At 44.2% G+C, this 27,945-nt stretch overlaps 1 protein-coding gene across 3 annotated transcripts; it reads right to left on the reverse strand.

Annotated features, from left to right (window-relative positions):
* Positions 1-441: 441 nt before the first annotated feature.
* Positions 442-27,941, reverse strand: atg5 (ATG5 autophagy related 5 homolog (S. cerevisiae)). Of its 3 annotated transcripts, none has more exons than XM_023806261.2 (8): positions 27,790-27,941; positions 27,023-27,178; positions 26,331-26,458; positions 25,819-25,897; positions 24,450-24,612; positions 21,361-21,455; positions 12,938-13,055; positions 442-1,621 (listed from the first exon to the last, which is right to left on the reverse strand). In XM_023806261.2, the coding sequence occupies exons 2-8, from the start codon at positions 27,128-27,130 to the stop codon at positions 1,485-1,487; spliced, it is 828 nt and encodes a 275-aa protein (XP_023662029.1). In that variant the 5' UTR covers positions 27,131-27,178; positions 27,790-27,941; the 3' UTR covers positions 442-1,484. The 3 variants fall into 3 exon arrangements, with proteins under 3 accessions (XP_023662029.1, XP_023662030.1, XP_023662031.1); XM_023806262.2 differs by having other exon boundaries at positions 27,023-27,140; positions 27,790-27,919; XM_023806263.2 differs by lacking the exon at positions 27,790-27,941 and adding an exon at positions 27,610-27,748.
* Positions 27,942-27,945: the final 4 nt, after the last annotated feature.

Genomic DNA, 27,945 nt, shown 5'->3' on the forward strand with positions numbered 1-27,945 from the left:
CAATCTTATGAAATTTACAATCATTTTACCTCAAACGCAGACAGAATGACTGAAAAATCGTGAAACACAGGCCGATAATCTCTATTCATAATGTTTTCATTTAGCGTTGCAGTTGTTCTGCCGTGAGTAATTAACCAGATTTTTGACTATTTAAATGATTATCTTCTGTAAAAGATTAAGAGTGTAGCCAGGCCATAATGTGGGATCAACAGAGAGATGTGGGGGGGGGGGGGGGGACACTCCAAAGAATGACGAAAAGTTTGTCAGAGCCCCAGTGTGGCCAATGCTGTTTTCATCTGTCCTTGTTCGTCACCGCAAAATGTCCTCATCGTCTCGGAGACGGCCCAACGAGCCTCCATGGGAGAGAGGGCCTCCCCTCCGTCACAATAAAGAAGAAATATGCTGTCGACGTCTGCTTGCATATAAAACTGACACTTTCTTTTCAGATCGTGGCACGAGAAGCTCTGTAACCGTCCAGCCTGCCTTTTGTGCCTTCAAAAACCTGAATCCAACGTAATTGTGGGGTTTGAAATGAGAGTTGCTAAGCCAGACAGAGCCAGATGAATTCCGTTGTTGCTTTTCACACCTACACAATGCTCCCCCCCCCCCCCTCCAACTTTCACAACCTGCCCATAAATAATGTCAAAACTGTGGACCATTAAAATAATTATACCCCCCCACACATGCATTACACAGAGCCAAAAAAAGAGGAAGGAGTAGTTTAGCGGTCTAATTAACCAAGCTCAGAATGCCTTCCGATAATTAGCTGAGAAAAGATCTAAGATGATCGGCAGTAAATTATGTACAAAAAAAGGGAAACAAAAACATCCCTTACGTGAATTTTCAGTGACATTAAAAGGGCGAAAAAAGTGAAATATATAAAATAAAAAAAAAATGAAACCATTCCGCAAACTGTCTAACTCTGGAGACTAAGGCGTTTGAAGGAGTCACACCAGCAAGACTTTACTCTGCAAAAAGAAAATCCCCCATGCATGTATCTGACTGTCAGCCCCAGAGGATTCCAAACTCATTCACGTGGGTGGTGGTGGTGGGGGGGGGGGGGTTCCTAAGAAAGCTGGAAAACGGAGAGGATGAGGAAGCCTGTGGGAACCACGGCAGGAGGCGGTAGCTAGACAGGAGACACCCCCTCTTATCTCTGTCAGCTTACGGGATCCCGTACTTCCTGTTTGGCCTTCAGGCTGTTCTTTTCAGGTTACTCCAGAACAATTCCATGGGTGGGGGGGGAACAGAAAAGGGGGGAGTAGTGACAAAGGAAAGCAGAGAAATGGACTTATTAAGAACTAAACACAAAAGAGGGAGCTACAGGTTTACGATGGATGGGGAGAGACAGGGGAAGCTGGAAGATCTCCTTCTGGATCTGGAAACATACTTGGCCATACTGGTTACATTTAGCCCGTTTCTAGTTTCCAGTTTCAGACACCAATGAAAGAAAAATGTCTCTCGTGTCTCAGCAAACGGGGCTCTCAGTCGCACTGCGCTGGGATGATGCTGATGTGGAGAAAGTTGTCTGGGTGACTCAGGTGTTCACTAAGCCACTGGATAGGCGTCTCCAGCATCGGTTCAATCCCGTGAATCACGACCTGGTACTTTTTCTTCTCATCTGTAAGGGAAGATGACAGAATGGGTTCAAAACACAAGTCCATGCACAAGCCACAAGAAACATGATGGGGATCTTTCCTAATGAAGGATTCCTGCAATGCATCCCCTTGGTGACAGATCAGCATTCGCACTGACTCTCTTTCCTAGTTATACAGAACCCATATAGAGAAGGTGCGTACAATCAAAATGTGCTTCCACTTCGAGATTTCTTAGTTACTTTAAAACATTTTAATCCTTGTTTTTAGGTCACGTACTGCATTCCTGAAAGTTCTCCCTTCTTGAGCTCCACCATCCGCACCGTTACGGTTGTATCTGACTCGCGTCAGCAGTCACGTGGCTCAGTGTGGTGTGTCGCTCACCACATGGGCTTTGTGGCACCGCCTGAGGATGTGTGTCACGATGGCCGCCGGTGTGTGTGTGTGTGCTGTGCCGTGACATCAGTTCCCGTTGATACCAGGTGAGTGCTGATACGGGAAGCCGCGCTGAGTCATCCCACACCGTAAGACAGACAGATAACTGCAGCTTTCACAAAACCACATCCACCCCCTTGTGTCCCCCCTGCCCCCACCACATATATGAGCACTGCCCTCATTCTCACTTTCAGACCCTTAGAGACCTACACCCACCCTCAGACTAAGCAAACATGCCAAGACATATTCACTTATGCATAGCTCAGTGTCACATGGCAAACCCTATATACTAAAGTCATTTAAATAAATCAGTACTTCTACACTCACCCACACACTAGTCCTAATTCTATACTACACCCCCATGGGCTAGTGTGTACTCTATATTACACCTTCCACCCACATTAGTGATCGCTATACTACACTCACCCACATACCAGTCTACATTTATATTACACTAAACCCCTACATAATGAGTTTTCTATACTATACCTCCCTCACACAATTAATGTATTCTATACTAGACTACACTCACCCACATACTAGTCTGCATTTATACTATGCTACACCTCCACATATTATATATTATACTACATCCTCACAAGCTAGTGAGTATACTATACACCTTCCACCCACATTAGTGATCGCTATACTACACTCACCCACATACCAGTCTACATTTATATTACACTAACCCCCTACATAATGAGTTTTCTATACTATACCTCCCTCACACAATTAATGTATTCCATACTAGACTACACTCACCCACATACTAGTCTGCATTTATACTATGCTACACCTCCACATATTATATATTATACTACATCCTCACAAGCTAGTGAGTATACTATACACCTTCCACCCACATTAGTGATCGCTATACTACACTCACCCACATACCAGTCTACATTTATATTACACTAAACCCCTACATAATGAGTTTTCTATACTATACCTCCCTCACACAATTAATGTATTCTATACTAGACTACACTCAGCCACATACTAGTGTGATTCTGCATTCTACACTACACTATACTGGAGACAGCATGGTTTTCAGCACTAGACTACTCAACCAAAGCACAAGTTTTTACCCTATTATCCATCATAATAAACAAAATCAAGTAACACAGTGTGCACATATATAATGTATTCTCCCATTCACACATTGTTTATTTCCACAAAACATTTTGGGTGACCAATTTCCAACTTCATAACTGTGTTAGTTTTCATATAATAGGCAAACAATTACCATTCGTTAGTTGTTAGCTCAGCAAATTTACACACCAAACAGTGGAAGATTGTGTCTCATCTGATTTAAATCTAAACAAACCCAAACAAATCTGTGTTCATATTTACATTAACGGATTGTTTAAACATATTTTTATTCACCTGGGAAACATTCAGACCTACATTTTGAAAAAAAAAACCTTTTATTAAATTACCATACCACGACAAATGTTTCTTAACCAGATGTTTTGTTTAACACAAATAAACAATAAATAATAATAATACATTACATTCTTTAAACTATTTAAAACAAATTTTAAAAAGGGCAGCCAAGGATATTGAAGGAAAGCAGTATTCCCTCAACTATCTATGGAGTGCAGAAATATACATTTACATTTCTCAAACCAACAGCACCATATGTAAGAAGACCCGCAAAACACAGTATTAGACTATGCCCTGTCGCAGCCTGACCGGCCACTGAAATAAATACTCCCTTACAGTTCCGGAACCACCCTGAACTCAAGCCTTTTGGGGTAATTAACATAGTCAAGAACATATTGCAGCTACAATGACCTGGAATCAACACAAACGTTTCCAGGGTGACAGTCCTCAAAAAGCCGGCAGCAATGGCACGGTATGGGCAGACCGCAGATATGAGGGTGTGGAGATGGTACGGGCATCTGCTGGGAGACACCACCAGCAGCACTTTCATGCATTACACCAAAGTGGTGAGGAGAAGGGTTACAGACCGCACCATCTGCTAGCCAAACCCACGTAGAAGAAGCTGATGAAAATTATATCGGTGCGGATAGACACACAGGTATAGTTGCTGGCTTTGAATGCTCCCCTGGATGGATGCAACTCTGTAGAATGAGCAAGAGGATGAGAGAGACGTACAGGCAGGAGAAAGAGAAAGTAGGGGCTGGAGAAGACCACAGAGGTTGCTGCTGGACCAGACTTAACTATTCCAATCAGGACTTGGCAGCCAAACGTGCTGACATTCCAGCGGGATGATGACAGGGTTTTTATACTTTACAGTCCATCAAACATACTTTAACCCGAGCATCCCTACTGCTGCAGCCCTATCGACTGCACCCGGCAGCTGGGCTCTTCCAGAGACCCCTGGCTGGCAGGCCCAAGAGCCTGTAGAGTCATGTTTTAGTAAAGCCTGTGGCAGACAGCAGTGCATAATAAAAAGCAGAACAAGCTCTTCATCGGAACCACTTGACTACTGCACTTTCTATACTGTAGCAGTTGCAACAGAAGCAGCTCACATCCATCCATCCATCCATCCATCCATCCATCCGCATATACTGGTCCAGTTGCTCCAACTGCATGTCCCAGACAGAGAGACAGGGCATGATTCAGTGCCGCAACCACCACTCGTCCCTGCAGGATGTCAATGTCCATTCCAAATCTGAGTATTACAACTGGACACTATTTTAATTCAATAATGTAACACCTGGGAAAAACACAGACATATACAGTAAAGCAGAAATAACTGTAGCTATAACATCCCTACAATCATCTACAGTATTCTTAAACCTTGTAACAGTGTTTCCCAATCTAGTTCTCACGGACCCACAGACAGTCCATGTTTTCGCTCCCTCACAGCTCCTTGCCTGACAGTCCATATATTTGCTCCACCAGGAGCTGGGAGGGAGCGATAACGTGGACCGTCTGCGGGTCGCCGAGGACCGGATTCAGAAACACTGCTACAGCAAAAGAAAGCTGCCGAGTCAATATGGTTGGCATCTGTTAACCTGCAGTGAAGCGAGGTGTGAAGGCAGAAACGGAGATGGTTCCCTGGCCTTTCAGGTCCTGGGAAGCTCTCCGAAGGCGTAGCCTAGGCGTCTCCAAAAACAGCCGAAGCTGGGACAAGCAGTGGCCTCTGGGAACGCCTGTTTGTCAGGCCACTGCATCCCCAGAGGGGTGAAAACAAGTCCAAAGAGACAAGACCAGGACTGGGAGGACAGAGAGGCGACGATGGGTGCATGATAACAAGGACGGGTAGGAGATGGAGAGGGTGGAGGTAAGGGAGCAGAAGCAAGGAAGGGCATCCTCTGGGGAAGAGGATATCTTAATCTTGATGCTACTGCATGGGCACGTATACACAGGAAGAAGCAGTGAGCGGGTGAGAGAGCCGCGTTTTTCCCACTGTCACTCTTAGGACCGGGCTAAGAAGGCCCATCCCTCACCCGAGTCATACCAAAACTCCCTGGCAGGTTACAGGGTGGGGGAACACGGGTTCTCCACAGATCCACCTTGACACAATATCGGAAAAATAGCTGTTGTGGCATGATTCATGTTTTAAAAAAAAAAAACAGCTGACTTATAGGAAATCGCTGTGTGATAATCAGGCGTGCCTGCCCATGCGGGAACTGCAGAGCGAATCCGAAAAAGGGTCCAGGACACCATGTTTATTTATCCGATGTCTGACCTGGTACATGTTTCCCCACATACAGCCTAGACTGGAACTCACACAAGAGACGACGAACAGCAGACAACCAGTAAGAAGAGAATGAAATAATGAAAAACAAACTGGTGTTACCTATGATTTCAGACATTCCATTGTAGGAGAATACTGCGTGGTTTATCACAGCATAAAAATAAAACAAAATTAAAAATCAGAAGATGGATACATCTGCCATACTGCTGCAGGCCGGAATGTCAAAATGACACCAAACAGGACACACTCTGATTTAGCCATTACAAAACGTATCGAACAGTGTTTACAGGCAGAACAGGTGGAACACATTCACACACAGACGTTTGTATTCATATCTTTGTGGGGACTGTCCATTCATTTCTATGGGAAATACCCACATGAATGACAACCTTGACCCCTACATAACTCTAACCTTAGCCATAAGACTTTTGATTTATACTTTTTGATATAATTGTAGTCACAGATTTTTATAAAATTGAGTTTCCCCTTGTGGGCAAAAAAAAAATGCTCCCCACAAGGTCAAAATAACAGGTTTTTAATCACATTCCTGGGACATTTGGTCCACACAATGAAATATATGTATAGCACACACACACACACACACACACACACACACACACATATATACATACATACATACATACATAGTGACCAATACATAAAACAATCACTACACATACCATACAAACATTTCTCCTGTTTCACCCTGATGACACCCCAAGCAGCTCCTTCCTCAGCACCTGCAGTGCTGAGCCATCCCCACCCTCGCTCTCGCTATGATGTGCTGGGGAATTTGCTCACCATGGCAACAGGGGTCAGCTTCCTCCAACAATAATAATTTTCAGAAGAATCGTGCTACCCGATTACCAATGATCATGGTGTTTATTGCATCAGCCTCTCTGTAGGGGGAGGTCACACGGAAGTGTGACAGTAAATCAATCAGATATAAAGGAAGTTTAACAGGCCAAGGTCTGTCAGACCAACATCTACGACAACAGAGTGAGCCAGAAGAAAAGCAGTCTTAGGCAGTCAAAGAAGGTGATTCTTAAATGATCTTCATGTTGGCGTAAAACTGACATAACACCTGTCAAAGTGGGTCAGCTTAGCCATTTCAAAACCTCTTCTAAAGTCACCCCAGTATTTGCAGTAATCATCCAATATATGGTATCCCATGGATTTTTGACTGACATACTGTTTAGGCAATGAATACCTTGTTGGGTCATTTTACTAATAAGAGTTGGTGGTGAAATTTAACGATACATGGAACGGCTGAGGTGCCCCTGAGGAGAGGCTTGGGAACTGAAGCGGCGTTCATCTAGCCATCCAACAAGTAATCAGTAACTTTTTGGAGAACAGAAGAAATTCATGTTAGTTTTTATTGTGCTATTGTTAATTGGCATATGTTATAATGTTAAATTGTGCTTTTTTTCTGAGCAAATATACACGCAACTCCCAGATAAATAGCTTTAACCATTTTCATTGACTGGCTGAGACTTTTGCACAGCACTGTATATATAGACACACTATTATTGTGAAGAGTTGTTCTTGAGGACTGGTGCTGTGTGGAGCCCCAGGATCTTGCAGACCCCCTAGTCCTGCGTCATCCCAGTCCCACAAAACACGCACAGCTGGACAGCTTGAAACAGACTGGCTTGATTCATACTGGGCCAAACGGCTCTACCGTGGGAGGTCGGGGCGACTGGCCAAAGCGAAGCCAAGTAATCAGCCCCATCACACAAAGAGACAATCTAGAGAGGGGCCACGTCTGGCACCCCATTCTGGGTGATTAACGATGAACCGGACGATGGCATCTCCTCTGGGTCAAATACGTCACACCTTCACCAATCACACGCAACCTGCCTGGCAGTCAGGGGCGGGGCCGGCCAAACTGTGAAGCAAAGTGTGAAATCAACATGCTGCAAACAGGAGGTTGGTCCTATGGGAAGTAAGAAATATTAATTATGGTGCTGCTACAGGAGCAGACAAACTCTCGTGCGCAAGTCATAAAGCACGACAACCACCCATGAACCACAGAAGCCATAAGCATCTAGTCCCAACACACACGTACAGGTATTTTCTACATTTGTGATTCAACTACATACAGCTCTGGGGGGGAAAAAAATGAGAGACCATTCTATATTTTTTTGCAATATCTGCATTTTTTAAATCCTAGTTTAATCCTGGTTCTGCAGAAGAATCAGTGCAGAAGGTTACACTGCAAGGCAGGCTGCTTCCAGGCTTAAAGTTTCCAAGACAGCAGTACACAAGAATAAGGTGAAGCACTGCGAATGACAAAAAAAACAGCCAGCCAGAGGGCAGAAACGACCTTCTAATGGCAGTGATAACCGTTACCTAATCCGACAGATTCTCATGAATCGTAGGATGACATCGAGTGACCTTCAAAAGGAATGGGAAACATTAAATACAGGTGTGAAGTGCACTGCTAAAAGACGCTGCATATCGGGCTCCTAGAAGCTGGACTGAAACCCCACAAACCAAGGAAGCAGCCCTTCATTAATGAGAAACAGAACAATAAAATAATTTATTCACAGACGCACATCCGTAAATTGAGAAATGAGTGAAACAAAAAAAAATTGTGCCGTGATCTGTATTTTACCAAGAAAAAAAAAAACACTGGATACAGAATGGAGCAGAATGGAGTAGTAGGCTGGTGTGAGGCATGACCCCCCTCCCCCCGACTCTCAGCCCAAGGTCAAATCAATCAAATCATAAAACAAACTTTCCTACTGTGGGGACCATCACACCCAGCTAGAGAGAGAATGTCAAACTCACTTCAAACCTCCAACCATATATAATAAATGCATATCCATCACGGGTTAGACACATGTATATGTTATTTGCCTTGTTATAATGACACAGGTTGGTACCAATGGAAAACTTAGGGAGTCAGATAAAAGCTGACTGTGTATGGTGACTATAGGCACTTGGGTGCTCCTTGCTGGACCCTGTGAGTGATCTTCACTAGGACTCTGCTGCTCTTAAGTAAGCATCTCAGATGCTTGGGAATAAAGAACTACACAAACAGGAGTCATGACAACGACACTGCTCTAACACGCAAATAGGGGGTGGTGTGGGGCTGCGACCTGCCACTCACCTGTGTGTGTGTGTGTGTGTGTGTGTGTGTGTGTGTGTGTGTGTGTGTGTCTTGATCTCTCTCTCTCCGAGAGCAGGATGGGTGGGTGAAAAGAGAATTTCCCCATGGCGATTAATGAACTATTTATCAATTCACCCTTCGCTAGAACCCTCTGTAATCAGTCCGCTACATCCTTGATGATGAAATGAGTGCAGAATCGCCATTGGTCAGCAGGACTAATTATACAGTTACTGGCATCCTTCGCATTGCACCACCAGTATCTGTAAACAGTGAAAATGACGTACGCATCCCGTTACCGTGTAATCGTAAGTGTGGCGTGAATTGTTGGCTTCCCTGTCCGTGCTGCCTCTAGTATTAAACCAATAGTGACTGTTAGTAAAAAAAAAAAAAAAGAAGTTATTTTAATAGGTGTCATCTCCCTTATTAAAATGACACGCATACTCATGCCAAAATGCTTATCTGCACTCTGTGTGTGGGTCTGCTGCACTGAAAACATTCCGCGCCCTCTTGGGCTGAGGTGTGACAAACAAGGTGGCTTTATCGGTCTAAGTATGCAACAAATTGTTCTTGCCAAGGTGTTCGGTTTTGTCCGGGCGTCGTTTGAAGTGTGTGGCCACCTTAAGTGTTTTTTTTTTTTTTTTTTAAATCTATCATCAATCAGCTAAATGTGCAAGTCAGGGGCTTCTGTGGAAATCCCCGCGATCCTAGGGAACCGGCTACTGTCCCACCCCTGTCACATCCCCACTCCATTTTCAGTAATTAGGACCCCAGTAAGGGGACCGTTACCGTTCCTAAATGCCCTCATGTACAAAACATCCCCAAGCATTACAAATACATCTATCACAAGGCTATGAAAGACTTCTGCCTGTTAAAAAAATACTCGGCTAAAGAGCAATTATGTAACTGTTTTACTTCTCTTCAAATGGTGGCTGTCAACATCTTTAAAAAATAATTAGAAAAATTAGTACTCCAATATGCACTCCAGTAGATGTGACATCTACTCTCAAACTTAGGAGTATAAATGGTGAACCGGAAGGGATTCTCACTAGTTGGAAGAACTTGGTCACAACTATAAACACTGGCAACAATATTACTGGCTAACAGCCAGCTGAGCAATATCACGATCAATAAGACTGACAGCAAAGCAATGGTAACAACAAACGGTGCCTAACACCCACTGCACACCCAAGGAGACATGCCAGCATCAGGCCTCTGTTCCTGCCTGCTGACAGTAATAACTGCAGTATCTTTAAGCAGTAATCAGTGCAGCTATTCTTAGAAATTCTGTCTATCCGTTTGCACGCTATGCGGTACCACAGTTTTATATTTATTGCATTTTACGGCGTGTATCGTGGCTGCCAAGCTGAAGAAGAGTTTCCATTTTCTATGTACAATAAAGCGGAGCTTTATCTTTATCTTAAAGCACTGCAGTAGCAGAGTGACAACCGACCAGATATAACCTTAGACTGGGGATCGCAACAAACCTTATGCTGGGTTTTGGAGAGGGACCGAAGAAATCAAAGTAAATAGCTTAAAAAAAATAATGAAATATTCCGAAAAATGAATAACGGATGAACACTTTTTAAAATAAAGAAGCCAAAAGCTGGGTCTAAGGATTTCAGATGCCCAGGGACTCAGTCCTGCATATCACATATAAGAAGAGCAATTAAATACAAACGGGGCAAAAATCACCCACGTTTCTTCATTTGCCAAATGTTTTCAACTCAGCGACGTAGACAAGAGCATTCAAGGGCTGCATGAGCATGGAAGGGGCCATAAATGTACAAACAGGATAACTAAGTTCAAGGCATTAAGTGCATATTTCCTTCATATGCTAGAGATGTAACAAGCTCTACAAACAGGATACCTCTCACTTACAAAAACCCTAACAAATCAAAGTCCCACAAGCATAATGAAGCCAAAAGGGGCAAATTCTTATGTTAACCGTTGAGAAAGGTACTTAACCTAAAGAGGTACTTTCCTCGACGTTTCCCTGTAAACAGCATTTACACGTCAAGCGATTGCGTAAAGAACATAAGGGGCCAACAAAAGACAATAAATGGACGGAATGGTGACACAAACCAAAACGAGGAAGAATAGCCCTAAATATGACAGCACAGGTTTTCTGCGATTTGAAAGGCAATGAGCGGTCATGGGTTTGCGACCAGGGTAACCCTTTCACAAAAACTGATGCACGACGTTGCCTCGGGGCCGTCCGAAGGCTCTGCTTCATGGTAACCAGCGATACTAAGGGGTGTGACAATGAGTGGGCGGGTCTCATGAAGGACTGAGACTTGTTACGTGGGCAGGTCCCATAAGCTAGGTCAACGTGGGGTGGGGGGGGGGGGAGCAGTTTCACACGTGGGCTGTTCCAAGGTTTACTTAGGGGCGGGGGGTTTTCTGTAGTCTCCATTTATTAGAAACAGTCCCACAGAGTGCCTTTTATAACCGGATATAGAAATTCTAAAAACGCCAAAAATATAAATGGGGAATCCTAATCAAGCCAATTAAAAAGAAGACGCCACAAATGTAACATGATTTCTAAAAAATCTGCCACTCACGCTACGGGTTCTGTGACAAACACCCTCGAGATGCCTCCCCGAGACAACGACCAGCTTTTTCGCTCACACACATAGTTCAAACGTGGGACAAACAACATGCGTAGACATTTCTTGTGGCCGGCCACTAATTAGAACATGCCGCCAGCAGTAAGAATGCCGTAACGGAATTGCCTTCTTTGTGTTTGTTCCGCTACCTCTTGGTATCATCAGCTCATCAGACTCTGGAATACCCTGACCCCCAACCGGAACATGTGGTCGTCCAGTGTCTAAAGGCCGCATGCTAGAGTGATGAAAAATACAATTATTAACAATGAACACTTATTATGATTCTTTTTAGATTATCAGTGTCAACATCCAGAAAGCCCAAGAGATCACAGACGTATCAGACTTTCCATGGTGCACATGGCACTTTGAGTGCACCAAGCACGTTACTCATTAGCAGAAGGGAAATATGGCAGTTTCTATACCCTTGAAGAGGACATTTACAAAATACCGAGCCCATAACCTTCCGGCGTCAGGTAGGGTACCCTGAAAACGTGGCCAACGAGCTAAAGGTTGAAAACGGATCACGATCAGGGTGCTTTGTGATTAATGCAGAAGGGCCGGAAAAGGAAGAATAAAGGGAGAAAAAAAAAAGTAATTCAGTGCCAGATCACAAAGCAGCAATCACGATGCAGGTAGCCACAGCAAAACCCCTGATATGAGATATATCAACACTTAGCACACCTGTCCAAACAGCGGGAATCCATAATTGCCAAGACCAAAGCGTTTTCCGCGCTGCCAAAACAAACTACGGCAGGAAGAAAAGGAGGGGAAAAAATCCAAACAATGCAGTAGCTTTCCAATCTGCAGATATTTCACAAACATGGCAAGAGGAGAAACGCCAACCGCGTAAGAGGTACAAAGGGGCGACTTTCACCTTTATCCTGCTAGCCCAACCCGTCTGCTAACGGGACAGCGCTGCCTGCAGGTTCACTGTCTGCTTATCTGCTCCATGTAAGAGGGGGGGATTTCCAGATGAGCCTGTTTTGGCTTCACCCCCCCACTCCCCCCCCCCAAACTTCCCTTTCACTGCCGCCCTCCTCCCATCCTTCTTAATCCCACACTTGGTTGCACGTCTAACAGCAAATCTGAAAAACTCCCACACAGAAAAAAAACAAAAACAAAACAAACCCCCAGAGAGTGATCTTTCTCCTTAGCGGCCTTCACTGTGAAAGACTGAGAGTGAATATAAGCTTCAGTGTGTTTTCATCACTGGGCCCTACACCTCTGCTGCAACCAGGGAGATTCACCACCCCTCCCTGTAAGAACCAGCATCGACACGGAATTCTTACAGTTAGACAGACGTTGTCAGGCTTTTTTGATTCCCCCCCCCCCCCCCTTTTCCGGAAAACTCTGATGATTGTGCTGAGTGTTGTGTCTGCGGCAGTCAGGGAGCAGCCCCTGACCATTTGAGAGGATGTTTTCTGGTCTGCAGAAACGGTCTGGTGGTTGAGATGGTAAATATGGCAGGGATGCAGCTTCTCAGGGGGGGGGTGGCGTTTGTACGTACTGTCCTTGGGTATGGCGGCGGGCAGCATCTCCTTCAACAAGTCGCCCAGCGTATGGACGTGGCCGTCTGGAGAGACGGGTCGGAACAGCTTTTGAATAAACGGTCGGTCACTCGTTGGCTGTGGAAAGACAGATAAGGGTGGTGGGGGAGGGAGGACATAAACAGTAAGAAAAGCAGACGACACACTTTGCCATGAGCTAGATCAAATGCCACCCTTACACTCAAACGCATAGCCAAGATGCCCACCAAAGTCTAAGATATATACTCCAAAAAAATAATAAAAAAAATAATCCCATAACAAAACGTGATTTCTCTCACTCTGCGCGTCGCTAAAACAGGATGTCTGTTTATCTAATACTTAACAGACTATCCCAATGACTACAGTCTATAAACAAATACATTATCCGCTTCAAATTCTACACATCCGCTTCGATAGAGTCATCAAGGGCCACTGTAACCAAACACAATGTCAGAAAAACATCTCCGCTGATTCACTCCACACAAATGTGGCGTCTATCATGGCCAGGAAGCCCCCCCAAATGTGGCCCATCGCTCTTCGGCGTCAGCAGCCCATTAAAGGTGGCCATAAAGGCCCAGGGGCGAACCTGGACCTGCTCGCATTGTCAAGGATAAGAAGTTAATGGGCACAAAGTACCCTCCCATTGGCTCCTCTGACTGACCCCACCCCATCGGCGGACCGTAAGCACCGTCAGCACCCCCAGCTATCCTAAAATGCAGCCGCCCCCCCCCAATGACTCATGTGTTTGTTCTGCTGCAGAGCCCACAGGCCCAGGGCTGAGGAGGGAGCAGACTGGGCTCGACACCGGGCCTCGCAGCAGGCACAGAAACACGGCCAAGGGCCCCATCAGCTCACCGGGCGCTCAGGTCAAATGAGGGTGCAGGTTTGGCCAGATGACTCTTAACTCTTAGACATAGCTGGACTTTGTAATTCTCTGCCGGTTAACTCAACATACTTAATAAAGCGCCACGCTGGCTGAACGGGGGCTGATGTCAAGCTCTAGCTGCATTCTTGGTGTTGGGGGGCGGGGGGGGGGGGGGGGGGTGGAGGGTTTGTCTGTCTAGAAATACATCAAGGTACCTTTCACAAAACCACAAGCACGGGTGACTGAATATGAAATGACTTCAGTGCGTTTCCCACTGCACTACGCTACACCTACGGCGCAGTATGAAACTTTAGCGACGATCTGACTAAAAACTGAGGACCTCCGCCTGCTCGGTCACTGGCCGCCTTAGCACTGCGCGATGCTACTGCATGTTTCCTGCTTGAAGACGAGACGAGCGATACGTGTGCAGCCGTACTATGAGAGGAGCCTCGGATTACTGGATAAATTAAAAAATGAAACGCTTAACAGCACGTTTCAATAAATGGTAGGAGGCCAGCAGTCACTATATGACATCATCACTGTGGCATAGGTTATATCATTGTCTGTGCGATCAGTCTACAGGTACAAGGCCCAGCCTGGCTCGAGCAAACAGCTTTTAGCAGTCAAGCAGGCCTGCATTTCACCGCGTTACATCTCCAGCACGAGCAGCACTTGGAACAATGAGGCATGTTTTAGATTTCTGTCCATGAGAAAACCAGCCTTGTTTATCCTTCCTTGCCTAGTTTTACGGCCCCTTCAGGGAGCTGTCATTTGTCTTGCACAGTGCATAAGATGACGATATGAATATAAATTAAAATTTTACTTAAATTAAGCAAAACCATGCAGGCTTTAAGTCAATCCACTGTTCTTAATAAACTGAGAACAAATGTTAGGGCTGGAAAAAAAAAAAAAACACAACACACACCTATAGTCAAAAAAACCCTCCTCGAACAATCACTGTAGTGGAAGCAATGTGTGCAAATGTAGACCTAAAGATAGGAAATGAGACCAACATCAGTTGGTGGTTTGAATCAGGAACTGAACTTCCGAACAGCAGTCAACGTCTGACCTATATTAAAAACCTAGATTAGCCTGCAATATATGGTGAATAATATGCACAATTTAAGATCATTTGCTATTGTAAGCATTACTCAGTGGCAGCATTTAGCAGGAACTCTGAAATCATCCTGGACACGGCCATGTATTAGCACAGCAAATGACGCAAAGAGAGTGATTCCTGTTCCTACAACGCATGTCTGATTTTGTTTAGATTGTGGTCTTTGGATGAAAGTGCACAGTATCATGGACTCGCTAGAGATCAGGGAATACGTTTCTCATAACAAACTTTAAAAAAAAAAAAAGTTAGTACAAGAGTAAATAAGCAAAGGATGTGTTCCTCTGAATCTGAAAGTTTCTAAGGACATGGTAGCAAAGGATGTCAATTCCCATAAGGTACATTTTTAGCATTTCACATTTTCAGATTTCATCCTTAGGGTGAGTAGTGTTAACATGAGACACCTGGCAAAATGGGACAGTTAAACGTTACAGTTAACAAGGGTTAATACTTTATTTTCTCTTCTATACGGGGTTCAAAGGACATAATTTTTTTTAGAATAGTATCAGGTTGGGATTCAAGACATTGGGATGATGATGATAACTTTTTCCGGAAAGCAAATTTTCATAAAGCGTCCCATTTTGAGAATACTCACCCTACTTGACATAGCAATGTCAGTCAAGCTGGAATTACCATAAACCTTGGAGTAATTTTATTTAGTTAGCGGTCATTACCGTTACAGCCCAAAATCACTTGGACAGTGCGGACTACCGGTGCAGCGGTGACATTTTCAAGGCACCAAGTCTGGTAAGGGAGCAGTGCGAGGTGGGAAGGAGACGCGAGCGTCATACGGAGCCAAGGCTCGGCTGAAATGCTCTCCAGGAGGCGCCGGGCGCTGGACAGCATCCAAACGTCATTGTGGGCTGTCACACGGGCCGCCGACAAAAGGTGTCAAGCCGAGAGACGCGAAACTGCAGTCCGCGGTGACAAACGCCAGCTCGACACACAATAGGAACTAATCATAGGGCCGTGAAAAGGAAACCGGCGACACGGGGTCTCGGGTGTCGCGCCGGTAACAGACACCGTGCAGCCGACGGGAAGAGAAGGTGGCTGGAAGCGCCGGCGCTCGCTATAGGGTTACCAGAAATACTGACTCACCGGCAGGAAGCGCGCTTTGCGCGGGATTAGCTGGGGGGACAGAGCAGGGAGAGTGCCGCTGCAGCAATGCATTTTTAAATACAGACATTAATTATTGACTGGGGCCCTATACAAAAAGGTCCATTAATCTCGATGAGGTGCAAGATACGCCGGACACCGACACTTTCTTTTCAGGAGGCGTGACACGCAAGCTGGCGGCGCGCTGCAAAGCAGCGGCACCGGGGGGGGTAAGAGAAAAAAAATCTTTGTTCCACCCTCTTTTCTAACGCGACCCCCACCGTTGTCTCCGCAAATAAAAGATGCCTATTAAAACAACAGGTGATGGACGCCACCGGAATAATAAATAATAATTATTAAGGTTAAACGCGCCTTGCTGTCCGCAAACACGACAGCGGACTGAATGTGGAGCTGAGACCAAAGTAAAGAGCACTTTGTTTTTATTATCCATACACGCGATAAAAGGACAAAACACATTTTCAAGTTTGTCACCTCGTCACAAATTGGCTCACAACTCCTTTACCCCACTTAGTGGATTAATTTTCAGTACTGCATGTTCAAAAACAAATTTAAAGTTAAAAAACTACGTGTTTATATGACACCGTTTCATGTTTTACGCCTGTGGACAACATTTGTTCGCAAATATCCGCTCTCTCCCCAGAACAGAGTAAACCGACTGCAGTCGAATATTATCTTTAGATGGCACAACGATAAAGTGAACAGCTATTTCCTCCGTCACTAATTTCAGGGAGAAAATGACTTTGAAATTGGATATAATTGCAATTTCAATGGCACTGCGAAGTCAGACATTTTAAAAACGACAAACATTTGATCTCGCTGATTTCTAATATGCGTGTATATTCACGTCATTGTATGAGAGACATTTTAAGAAACCATCGCAAACAGCTTAATGCTTTTATTTCCCCACGCGATTTTTCCCCACGTTAAAAGAAACATATATGGACCTGACACGCATTGTAATCAGAAACGCGTAAACCCTTAGTCAGCATATGATGCTGCCATCAGGCGTTATTTATCGGCACAGAATGATGCTTTTACAGCAAACGCATGATGAGACCCAAGAGCTCTGCAGCTGCCTTTCATTATGGTGCGTCCGGGGCCCTGACTCAGACACCGCCGAGATGCACCGCCGGTTTCTCCGACACTCAACGCCGCGACCCAAGTCGGCGTTTCTCACGTCGAGCCGATCGCCAGCTGTCCTTCAGCGGCCTCCCAAATCACCCACATTAAATCATTATTAAAAAGCGCACGACTGTCGCTGAACCGTCCCCACCGTCAGATGGGAGTCTATCATTAAAGGAAATGTTATCATTCATTCTGGCTGCATCAGAGATATGCGGTTATTTACGCGAAAGACCGCAATCTGTTTACAGATGGAGGCTCTATGCCTGGAAGACAGTCAATTAGGCTTAATGGTGATTTATATATCCGGACCGGAGGAACTTTCTGTCTTGCTTTTAACGCTGCAGTAGGCCTATATGGTACTCGGACAGTCTGGACCGCTGAATCACTGTTAGTTTGATAAGTCTGTGGCTATAAAAAACGTTCCCGATTGTTTGTATCTACTGACAACAGTTATAGGAAATGACATGCTGTGAAGTTAAACGGGAATGAACGGACAGAGTTACCTGAATTATATACACAACACAGAAAATGAGAAATTACTTTTTAAAGAATGATTTATGTAATAACAGGCAAAAATGAAAAACTACGGCCACAATGTGACAATATGTCTCATATGCCGTACGTCTGCCGTAAGATACTTATTTTTACGAAAAAGCAAAGTTTTTCTAAGTATTATGACTTCTGATTCGCCAGCACAAAATCTCAGTAAAATTAAGATCAAGTTTGATGAAATAATTACATTTCAATTTCAATTACAGAAAAACAAACATGCTGATATAATAAAATCAAAATTGAATAAAATACTATTATTAGCGTAAAAAGTTTATTTACACTTCAAACGCCATATAGACTTATTCCTTCAGTGTTTAATATATATTTCTACGAAGATTTACAGGAGGTGTGTTGGGGGAAAAAAAAAATATTCTCTGTGCAAAATACTTTTTCTTGTCCTTAAAAACACCAGTATAACACATATTTACATGAATTACCTTTTTTTCCTCATTTACTGTTAATGATTAAGACATAGACATTTACTTCTAGACACACTTTCTTGATTAATTGTGCCTTTTGATTGTACTCTCTTACTAATATTTATTATCAGGTTACAGTAAACTGTGTTTCCAGAAATCCAGCCTCGCAATCCCTTGCAACCAGACACACAGCCGGGTAAAGTTTTCCACACCTCTGGTGCGTGGATGCCCAGACACTATTAATCATATCTGGGGAATTTCGACTGAGTCACGGCAGCAGTTGAATCTACCTAAACCCTGACAGCAACTACATAGTATAGCCCCCCCCCCCCCCCCTCAATATCAGACTATAGCCAAAACACGTCCAAACTGATCTAACGCGTCATAGAATGGGAAAGAGCCCCAATCATTTTTTGCCGTTTTCAGTAGAAGGCATGGAGAACACAAAAAAAGGAGTGAGTGGGAAATGGGCATCTGTATTTTCGGGAAAGGGGCGGCCTGCTGGTGTAGGGAGCAGAGCAGTGAATAAGGACGAAAATGGGAGTGAAATGTTCATAATTCTGAACTAAAGAAACCTCAAAAATTAATTTCAATGAAAAATGCTCAGAATACAAAACAGCAAGAGAAATAAATCTTTTAAAAGAATCTTAAAGTGGAGATTTCAGGTTTAAGCAATGAATACAAGTCAATTGAAGGCTGTGTTTCGAATGCGGCAGTCCAGTTTCAGAATTCAACACCCAAGTCCCAAGTCCCAGTGAATTAAAATAATCAGCTCGATTGGTTGGGTTTATGCCGCCCTGGCAACACTGCAAGTAACCGAGTGAGGTGCAGTGATAAACTGTAATCCTAGATAGCTTGGAGGGTGTCAGATCAGTGGCCTCATTGTTCAGAAAGTTTACACCCGAAACCTCAAAACAAGGGTCTTTCCCATCCAGACAATTACACTCTGGGAGAGACTGGCAGTTCTGGGATGCTGGATGGCTTCCGTTGTCGCTTCACCCACTATAACCACGGCGCTGAATGGTTTCCACCTACTCACATGAGTTGCAGATGAAGAAAGAGCCGATTTATTGTGGAAAACATTCTGCGCTCTCTGACTGGGACAGCCATGTCCTACAGCTTGGCCTGTGGCCTCCCCAACTGCAGGTGTATGACCTCACAAACACTGACACCAACAAAGGCAGAAGCTGTCAATCATGTCGGGAGAGACCTGGACAACATGCACAGTTCCCAGTGCCTCTCCGATCCTCCTCAGCCGGCACCATTGAATGGGGTCCCAGCTGAGCACCACATGAGAGAGCAGAGCGGGTACCCATAACGTCCAAAGCGGGGTGCATCGCGACGCAGCACGGGGTACGACAGCAGACTGCAGCTGTGGCTGGTGGGGGGGGGTGGGGGGACAGTGCCTGCAGCTCTCACAAGTTCTTCACTGTATCCCTACAGGGTTTTTCCATACTTGGCTGCCAGATTTAAGGGCAAGACAACAACAAGGAGCATGAGGCAACGAGCTCGGTTGGGGGGGGGGGGGGAGCAATGACGTACAGTGCCATCAGCTGGATCAGCTTGGATGTCGCTCCTTAATCCCGGGGCCTGCGGTGTTCCCATTCCCCCTCAACCCGGAGGAGGGGGTGTAAAGACAAGAGAGAGAGGAGGTGTGACCACAAGCCCCTCCAGGCCCAGCAAGAGGAGGTGAAAGAGCCTTACTGGAAATGAGGTATAAAAGTGACGAGTGACCGCCTGCTGGTCTGAGGTTCTCAGCCTTGGCTGGGGAACAGCCAGCTCTCTGTAGCCAGCGGGCAAACCCAACAGCGGTGGCTTTGCTGAGGGACTCTTTCCCAGTCTCTGCTGGGCCCTCTGTCTACCCATAACTGACCTGAAGCTTCAGATCCGAACCAAAAAAGGGGGTTGATAAAAAAAAAATCCAGAATCATGCAAGACATAATAATGTTCTTCACAGCACCATCTGCTGGAAGTAATCAGTGTTACAAAATGTTGGCATAGTCCTGGTTTGAGTCTGAGGTGTGCGACTGCAGCAGTGAAAAGTCAACTTACAGGAAATAGTATAAAAATGCAAACAACCAGCATCATTTGTAAATTCCATTGCCATGTGATTACTAAGGTGTTTATTGTATCATATAATTTACATTAGGTTAGAATACATGCATGTCTACTCCAGTACTGAACGACAGCAATGGCTGCAGGCATATGATGACGGTTACACATTAGGACAGGATCCATCTATCCCTACTCTGTTTCTCCATAATCACTTGTAAGTTCATGGTGGGTCTGGAGCCTATCCCAAACAGACTGGGGTACGGGGCAAGGGTCACCCCGGCTATGACCAAACATAACACTACGGAGACCTACTAAGGACAATTTACAGGCACAAATTCACCCATATGTGTGAATAACATCCAGACAGCAGAAACACAGAGTCAGCACCATCGCTGAAACGCCGCTGGGCTCCAGTTACCCATGACCTGAGAAATTACTTAAAAATGAACCAAATGCCCATACTGGAGACCCCCCCCCCCCACCAGTGCTGAGTGGCTCAACAGAAAAGCAGCTTTACAAGATTTGTGGGTGACAAACAAAGACATCAATCTGAGGTGACGTAACCAAGCTGACTATAACTATTTATAGAGTGGCAAGTCGTTTTGTATAAAAATGATGATGATCTTAATTGTCATCACCATCAAACATCTATGGATGAAAGGGCCTTACTTAAAAAGCGGGGGACATAGTACTTTTGATGGCCTGTGGTTAAGGAACATTCCGGCTAAAGGCCTCCTTGGGGAGAAGTAATCCAAAACAGGTAAACAAATTAAACAAAGTCTACAAGTTCTTAAAGACAATAGTTTTCTTACTATGTAAGCACCCTTACGAACACCTCACCCCTTCTCGGGCAGGGTTTTTGACTGTAGGAATAAAAACAAGCATGACTAGTGGGGAAAAAAGCTTTTCCAGACCACTAAAAACCCCGGTTCCACCTCATTGCAGCACGGCATGCTGGGAGAAAAGTGGCAAATGTCTTTGCCAAGTTCATGTATTAGGGACCACCTGCACTCTGTGTGCAGAGAACACATTTGCCGGCTCACAAAACAACTGCGTTTCCCTGCATGGATTGAGAAACAGTCCCCAAGTGCCCGGGTCATAAGTTCAAGACAGAGTTGTCTGCACCTGCGTCTGATGGCAATGCTCACGATGTCGCACCTGGTATATCCTGAAGGGAATGTAGCGGAAGCCTCTCTCTTCGATAGGGTACTCCATCAGCTTCCTGTTCATGGCCCAGAACTGGTCAAATTTATCTGAGGAGCAAGAGAAGGAAAAACAAGCATCAGGAGAAGACCTTTTCTCCAGCAGTATCTCTATTAAAATGGGAAACTACGGCAACAAATAATATAATTAAAGTCGGTCTGTAAGACTCGTATCATACCAAAAAGTCAATTTTCTTCCTGGACACATTTAAATTCGGATGTTCCTGCACGTGTCACAAATATTAAAACAGCAGATGAAAGTGTGGAAGAAACCTGACACCTGTTATTACGTTTTCATTAAAAATAAAAGAACTTCTATTTTGGTGAGTACAGTTGCGTGTTTTAAAGATGATTAAAACTGCATGCATTTTTTAGTTGACAATGTTTTGCTGAAAACACAAACAAGGATTTCTGCTACCTAGATGTTTCATTCGTCCAGTTTTGAATGAATTAGAATGTATTTAAAGCAAGAAATATATATCAATCATACTGAACACTTAAGAATTGCAGCATGCAGTCAGACTACCAGAGAAAGCACAGGTGTTCCCCACATGAGCTGTTAGAAGTAACTTCACTTCAGCTCTCTTTCAGATCCGAGGTTCTGCACCCGCATCACCAGCGTGGGTCCGACCAACGTGGCGTTACTGTGGATTCTGCACAGCGAAAGCTGACAGGCGAGATACCTGGCAAGGGTGACGGAGCGGCCGACCGTCACCTGACACGTGCAGCTGGGCTCGGCATGGACCAGCTGGCAAGAAAGCAGTTACCATATACTAGCCTGCTCATGTGCGCTGACCCACCTAATCACATGAATGATCGAGTAGGAAATACTTTATATGGCCACAGGAGGAGCTGAAATTACGAAAAAGAAAAACCGATTCTCATTATTTAAACTACACCAAATGTTAACGCAGCGTAAACATGTGACGCGGCTGACTGAACGCATTTAAAAACAAAACCTGCAAAACCAGCCGAGATGATTAAAAAGTAAAGAACAAAACAAAACAAAATAGTAGCCTGTGCATGGCCGCACATCCATCCATCACGCTCAACAGAAATGGATAATTCAGAAAGTCAAAATCCAGACCAAGATTTTGTTTCCACCAGCCAATTGAATACTCTGTGACTCAACTGGTTGGTTGAAACAAAATCTTGATCTGGATTTTTACTTTAAGGACCTGAACTTTTCACCTCTCTGATGCCTCACACCCAGGTTCCACTTATACTGTCAAAGAGAAAGGTTACCGTGTGATAACTTTCGCCTGATTTTACTTTCCTCTTGCATAAAAACAATCTCTTTGGCAGGGAAAATGAGGGGACAGTAAAGGAGCCAGAACTGTGGAGAGCGGATCCATGAGGATGACTGACAGCTGAGGGTCCCCGGCGCAGGCCGTGCCGATCGCGGCCACATGGGCTATGAGCCAGTGGAACACACTAGTTTATCTGCTGACCTCGTGGTAAAACAAAAGGCTCTGAGGAAGACTTTGTGTCTTCTTTTGGAAGAGGTCCTCTTCTACACTGAAAGGTTATGACGTCCTACATATTTCTGAATGTTACATCGATCAACATGACAGGGGAACCTGGAGCTTAACCCGGTCTATATCTCATGTCTTTGGACGGAGAGAGGACACTGGAGTTCCTGAAAGTTTAACGTTACAGTGTCACACCAGCCCACTAACTTCAAACTAATATTGAAATTAAGGTCAGAGAACCTAAACCAGCAGAGCCAGCAGCCGTAGGGGAGGGGGGGGCTGGTGGGTGTCAGTCGCTCAGCACATCTCCAGCAGCTGGTTCACATTCACAGATGCCAGCACTTCGTTTCACAACTGCAGGTGTCCCTGGATGGGAACTCGGGCCAGTTGACAAGCTGCTTCAGAGACTAAATTTAGTATTTGAAAGTTTTCAGTATGAATTCCGCTTCGTTCCACAAAGACCCCTTCTCTGTTCTCTGATTCTGTAAGACGAGCGGTGGGGTGTGAAATAGCCGCTGTAGAGAGCCTCGTCGATAGCTGCCCTGCTATGATCTCTGAAACACCAGCCAGCTTATTGCAGCCTAGCACAAGGGCAGCTGACGTGTCAAACCTTTAACTTACAGGCTTTACAACTATGAGGGGAAAAGTCTGAATCTTTTCCCAGGTTAGCAATTGGGTTTGGATACATTGAAAATGGCCCCAAAATCTTATTTCTATAATAACTATTACATATTATTATATTATGTGGACAAATAAAAAGCATGACGATTTAGTAAACATAAAAAAACCAAGTGGCACTCCATGCAACAGGAGTTTAGGATCAGGTACAGCGAAATCTTATTTACATTTAAGCATTAAAAAATCAGACCATCTGCTGGATTCAAAAAATTAGTTTTTTAAGTAATTTAATAACAGCAGATGGCGAGGGGAGTGCAGCCAACACAAGCCAAGAGGGACTGTTTACTGCTTGTCCAGTAAAAACAGACCTGTTGATGATCTGGCTTTAATTATGCCGGAATGGAAAAGCTGCGTCACCTAAGTGTATTTCTTATGCCCGCAATCGACATTCACATCATAGCCCGGCTGTTCCTGCAAGCTTCATCAGAGTCGCGGAATGTTGTAAAACAAAGATCATCCCGTATGCAAGACCCCAGACAAAGCCCTTCTGGCACATGAAAGGACAAAACAAGGCCAAAGACCCCCCACCTACATCAAAATGTGGCAGTCGTGCAATCCTGAACCCCACCTCTAACTGGTCCTCTCTATTAGGATAACTAATTAATTCCTATACCTGCCCAGAGAGATACAACCAAGTCCATGATAACTGAAAATGAACCAATACGACAGCGTAAATTAAATCTTTGAATATGACGGAATAGAAAATAATTCTGCACCTGATATAAACGGTAGAAATTAAATAAAGTGTTATATTCTAAAGACATCATAATTATTTTCAAGCCATAAAAGCCCTGGATTAGAGCACCTGCTATATAATTCTGAAAGGCAGCAGGGAGAACCATATAGTGCCACCTCTAACCCCCCGGTACTGAGAATGGTATCACCCATCACACACCATTCTGCAGACCCATCCACAGCTGTTTGTGGTCCTTCTTCTGCATCTCATTGACCACTGCACCCTTGTGCTTCAGCGCGTCGGCCTCTTTGATGCAGGACATGAAGTGCGCCTCAATCACAGAGTTGGAGGGACAGTGCAGCAGGTCTTGCAGGGGGAAGTTCTGCAATCACAACAAATTCTGCCTCTTAAGCAAGGCCAGGTTACACTTGGCTCCCCCACGTCTGGCTATGTGCTGTTGAGTCAGACCAAATTCAATGATGGTAAATGAACCATTTCAAGGAAAAATATTTGCCTGTTACCCACAAAAGCACGCAATCTGGTGCTGTTCTACATTGCAAATAAGATGTTACACACAAATAACACATTGTAACACTAAAATAGATCAATAGGGCAAAAAATCCAGATAATTTGAAAATTGCATTGCAACATATGCGGATTTAGTTAGCTATTGACAGCTATTTCCCACCAAAAGAACCTTCTGCAGATGTCATCATTCCTCAAATTCCAGCATCCCTGTGGAATTATATCCTGTTTAAGTTTGCGTAAGAAAACGGCCGATTCACCGGCAAATGTTTGGGCAATAAATTATTGCACATAAGCAACAAAAAGAAACCCTTTGCTGTTTTATACTGAGCAAAAACTAGTTATTTCTTTTAGCAGTAGATCTGCCACCTATCTCCAGTCATCATCCATTATTTGCATTTTCCCTGGGTATCTATGCAACAAATACATAGCATAGTCCCCCCCGGCACAGGCTACTGTAATATTATTAGCTATTTATTCAGTCCACTGTATTTATTCCCACCCTTTCTGCTGTTGTATTTATTGTTCACAAACACACTGCACTTGTGTCCAGCCTCTCTGTTTGGCACAGCCCTGTGTCTTGGACTTTTAAGTTTTGTGAAAACCTTCCCCATGTCGCTTACGGTTTGGATGTTGCACTGTGATCTTGGGAGCATGTTATTTTGAGCCACTGTATACCTGTATATGGATGGTATGACGATAAAGCCCATTTGACTTGCTTTGCTTTTTTAGGCAGAAAAAACTTTCTTTTTACTGAAAAAGAAAGTGAACACTGACATCTAGTGGTGACCATCTGCTTTCCAACACCTTTACAAGTTAGTCAAATTTTTAAATTTGAAAAGAGCCCAACTATTTAAAACATAACAGGCTTATGCAAAATTGACAGAGAAGCAAATGATGTAAATAACATTAAATACGCTGATAAAAGCCACTGAGTAAGGATATCCAAATAACAGGAGGACATAAAAAAAAAAGAGGACTGGAAGAGAAGAATCTCCAGCAATAGCTTAGCATTTTGCTAAGGCGCCGAGTGAAAGTAGGGATGCTTAGGGAGTTAACGTACCTTGAAATGCACAAAGATACTCCAGGGGAGTGCAGTGTTAGACGCGTGAAGGTCATACAGCAGTCCTATCGGGTAGTGCCTGAAAATCAATGACAAGAAAATCACAAGGTTATCCTTTCATAATATTTGTGTGGCTTTTAATTATTAAAAGTGAGGTGTACACTTCCTGGGATTCATAATGTTTTGCATCATATTGTATATATTACAGCAACTACTGTTCGTAAGACGATTACTGCAACTCTCACACCACCATGTGGAATACATGTGTAATTGCATACAGCGGATTATTTTTCAGACACCATACACCTTACATCTATCACACAGGCTTGTAACCGTATGGATGTAATCACTCAACACTACCAGCAGGATCGGTGGAGAAACTAATAATTCAGCTGCAAGTAATAATTAATATACCTGATTTGCCAAACACATTTAAAAGCACTTTTTGGTTTTTACAATCAGTAACATTCAAGGGTTACCAGTCCACGACGTTTACTCTCCACAGCACCCACCATTTCAACGCCGTTCCTTCATACTCAAACCACATCTCCTCCACGTCATCTGGCTTCATCACCTTCTGGAAGTGTTTTTTCACCTTGTCTGTGACTAGTGTCAGGTAGCTGACTCTTGGCAGGAGTAGCTGCATAGATGTGGCAAGTTTTAGCAAGTAAGTGAACGTAAAAATGCTCATTTCAAAATCTAACCGGTATACTACAACCACAATTTTCATCAACCCAAGAACACTTCATAGAGGAAATTAACAAAAAGTAATAATTACAAATAAAAGATTACAAAAAGGAAAGGTTCCTGAACTCTGTTTCAGTTGCCAGGCCAAATTTCTTTTCTGTTTCACCACCAAAACACCTGATTTCACTTGCCAGCTAATTATAAAGTCCTACATTACCTGCCTCAGACATGCTGTTACTGCACTAGAATAAAAATATGAACGGGGGGGAGCTGAGGACTCAACTGAAAGCCACAGACCTCAGATATCCATTTCTGTATAAGCTGTGACGAAGACAGCAGCCATAATATATAGGATAATTTTGAATAGCATGCTTTAAACACCAGCTAGAGCTCATAATGAAACGTCGTCATAATCCACCAGACACGCACTACGAGCACCAGTTTAGGTTCATGTGTGGTATGGTGGCCTACCCGGGACACACTTTAAACAGGATTAAATAAATTTGCCTGTACTTACGTAGAAGGGTTCAGCCTCCCGCTCGGTCACCTCGTCCTGGTGGAGTGTGAAGCAGGTGGGAATCCGACCGAACCACACATCCCGCAGCACGTCTTTGTCATCTGCCATGGTCCAGCGGCTGCGGGGGGCACATACACGGTGTCTGGTAGCTACAACCTAAACGAAACCAACAGCACAGGATTTCCAGTTCCTCATTATCTATAAGCTATGCATCAAGACAATGACAATCATATCACTATGCATTTAACTTGGTCACATTAAGTTACCAGTTTATCTAGCTCGCAATACTTCAAAGATCAAGTTAGCTACATTATTTATGGTCAGGCAATCGCTATTAGATTCAAGTATCCCAGGTCACTGACTGCTGAGACCCTACATGCGTGTTTTAAGCTACTACAGTGACACTTGCTAGATGACCTGAAGTTATTACCAACCCTGTCTTGATAGCGTTCATCTAGATTTGTTATTATAATAAGTGACTCGCAACTAAAAACAACAAATTTAAGCTAGTTAATATTCTGGCAGGGCTGACAATGTCAACCCATCACAGTGAAGTTCAGTCTACGGCTGGCTTCCTGATTAAATACCTGCTGTATATCACATAGCTTTAGATAGCGTTAGCCATCTTTGGCAACTGCAGATTCACAGAATGGGTGCGAAAACGCTGTAAAACGGCCCAGCAATGCAACACTTATTGCTACTGATAAATTTGCACCGGAAAACACGTACGACGTGCCTTTCATTTGCTACACCAATAACCATCTTACTTTTTAAAGAGTTATCAGCAATCTGTTAACACATCCACTTGCGACGAGAAGGCCCCACTGTTGTCATTTAGCTCCCTGGACTTCACGCAGTCAAAGAAAATAAGAAAAGAAGGTGCCCTGCTTCATCGAAGTGTTCCTTTTGTAAACACTGACACC

This window comes from Paramormyrops kingsleyae, chromosome 9 (genome assembly GCF_048594095.1).
Source record: "Paramormyrops kingsleyae isolate MSU_618 chromosome 9, PKINGS_0.4, whole genome shotgun sequence".
Taxonomy (NCBI): domain Eukaryota; kingdom Metazoa; phylum Chordata; class Actinopteri; order Osteoglossiformes; family Mormyridae; genus Paramormyrops; species Paramormyrops kingsleyae.

Excerpts from the sequence above, each read along its gene's own strand:
- atg5 (XM_023806261.2), bottom strand. The coding sequence starts at position 27,130 with ATGGCAGATGACAAAGACGTGCTGCGGGATGTGTGGTTCGGTCGGATT. Across the intron at positions 21,456-24,449 it reads GTGGATGGGTCTGCAGAATG|ATAAATTTGACCAGTTCTGG; the intron begins GTGTGTGATGGG and ends CTTGCTCCTCAG. Across the intron at positions 13,056-21,360 it reads TTCCCTTCAGGATATACCAG|CCAACGAGTGACCGACCGTT; the intron begins GTGCGACATCGT and ends GTCTTTCCACAG.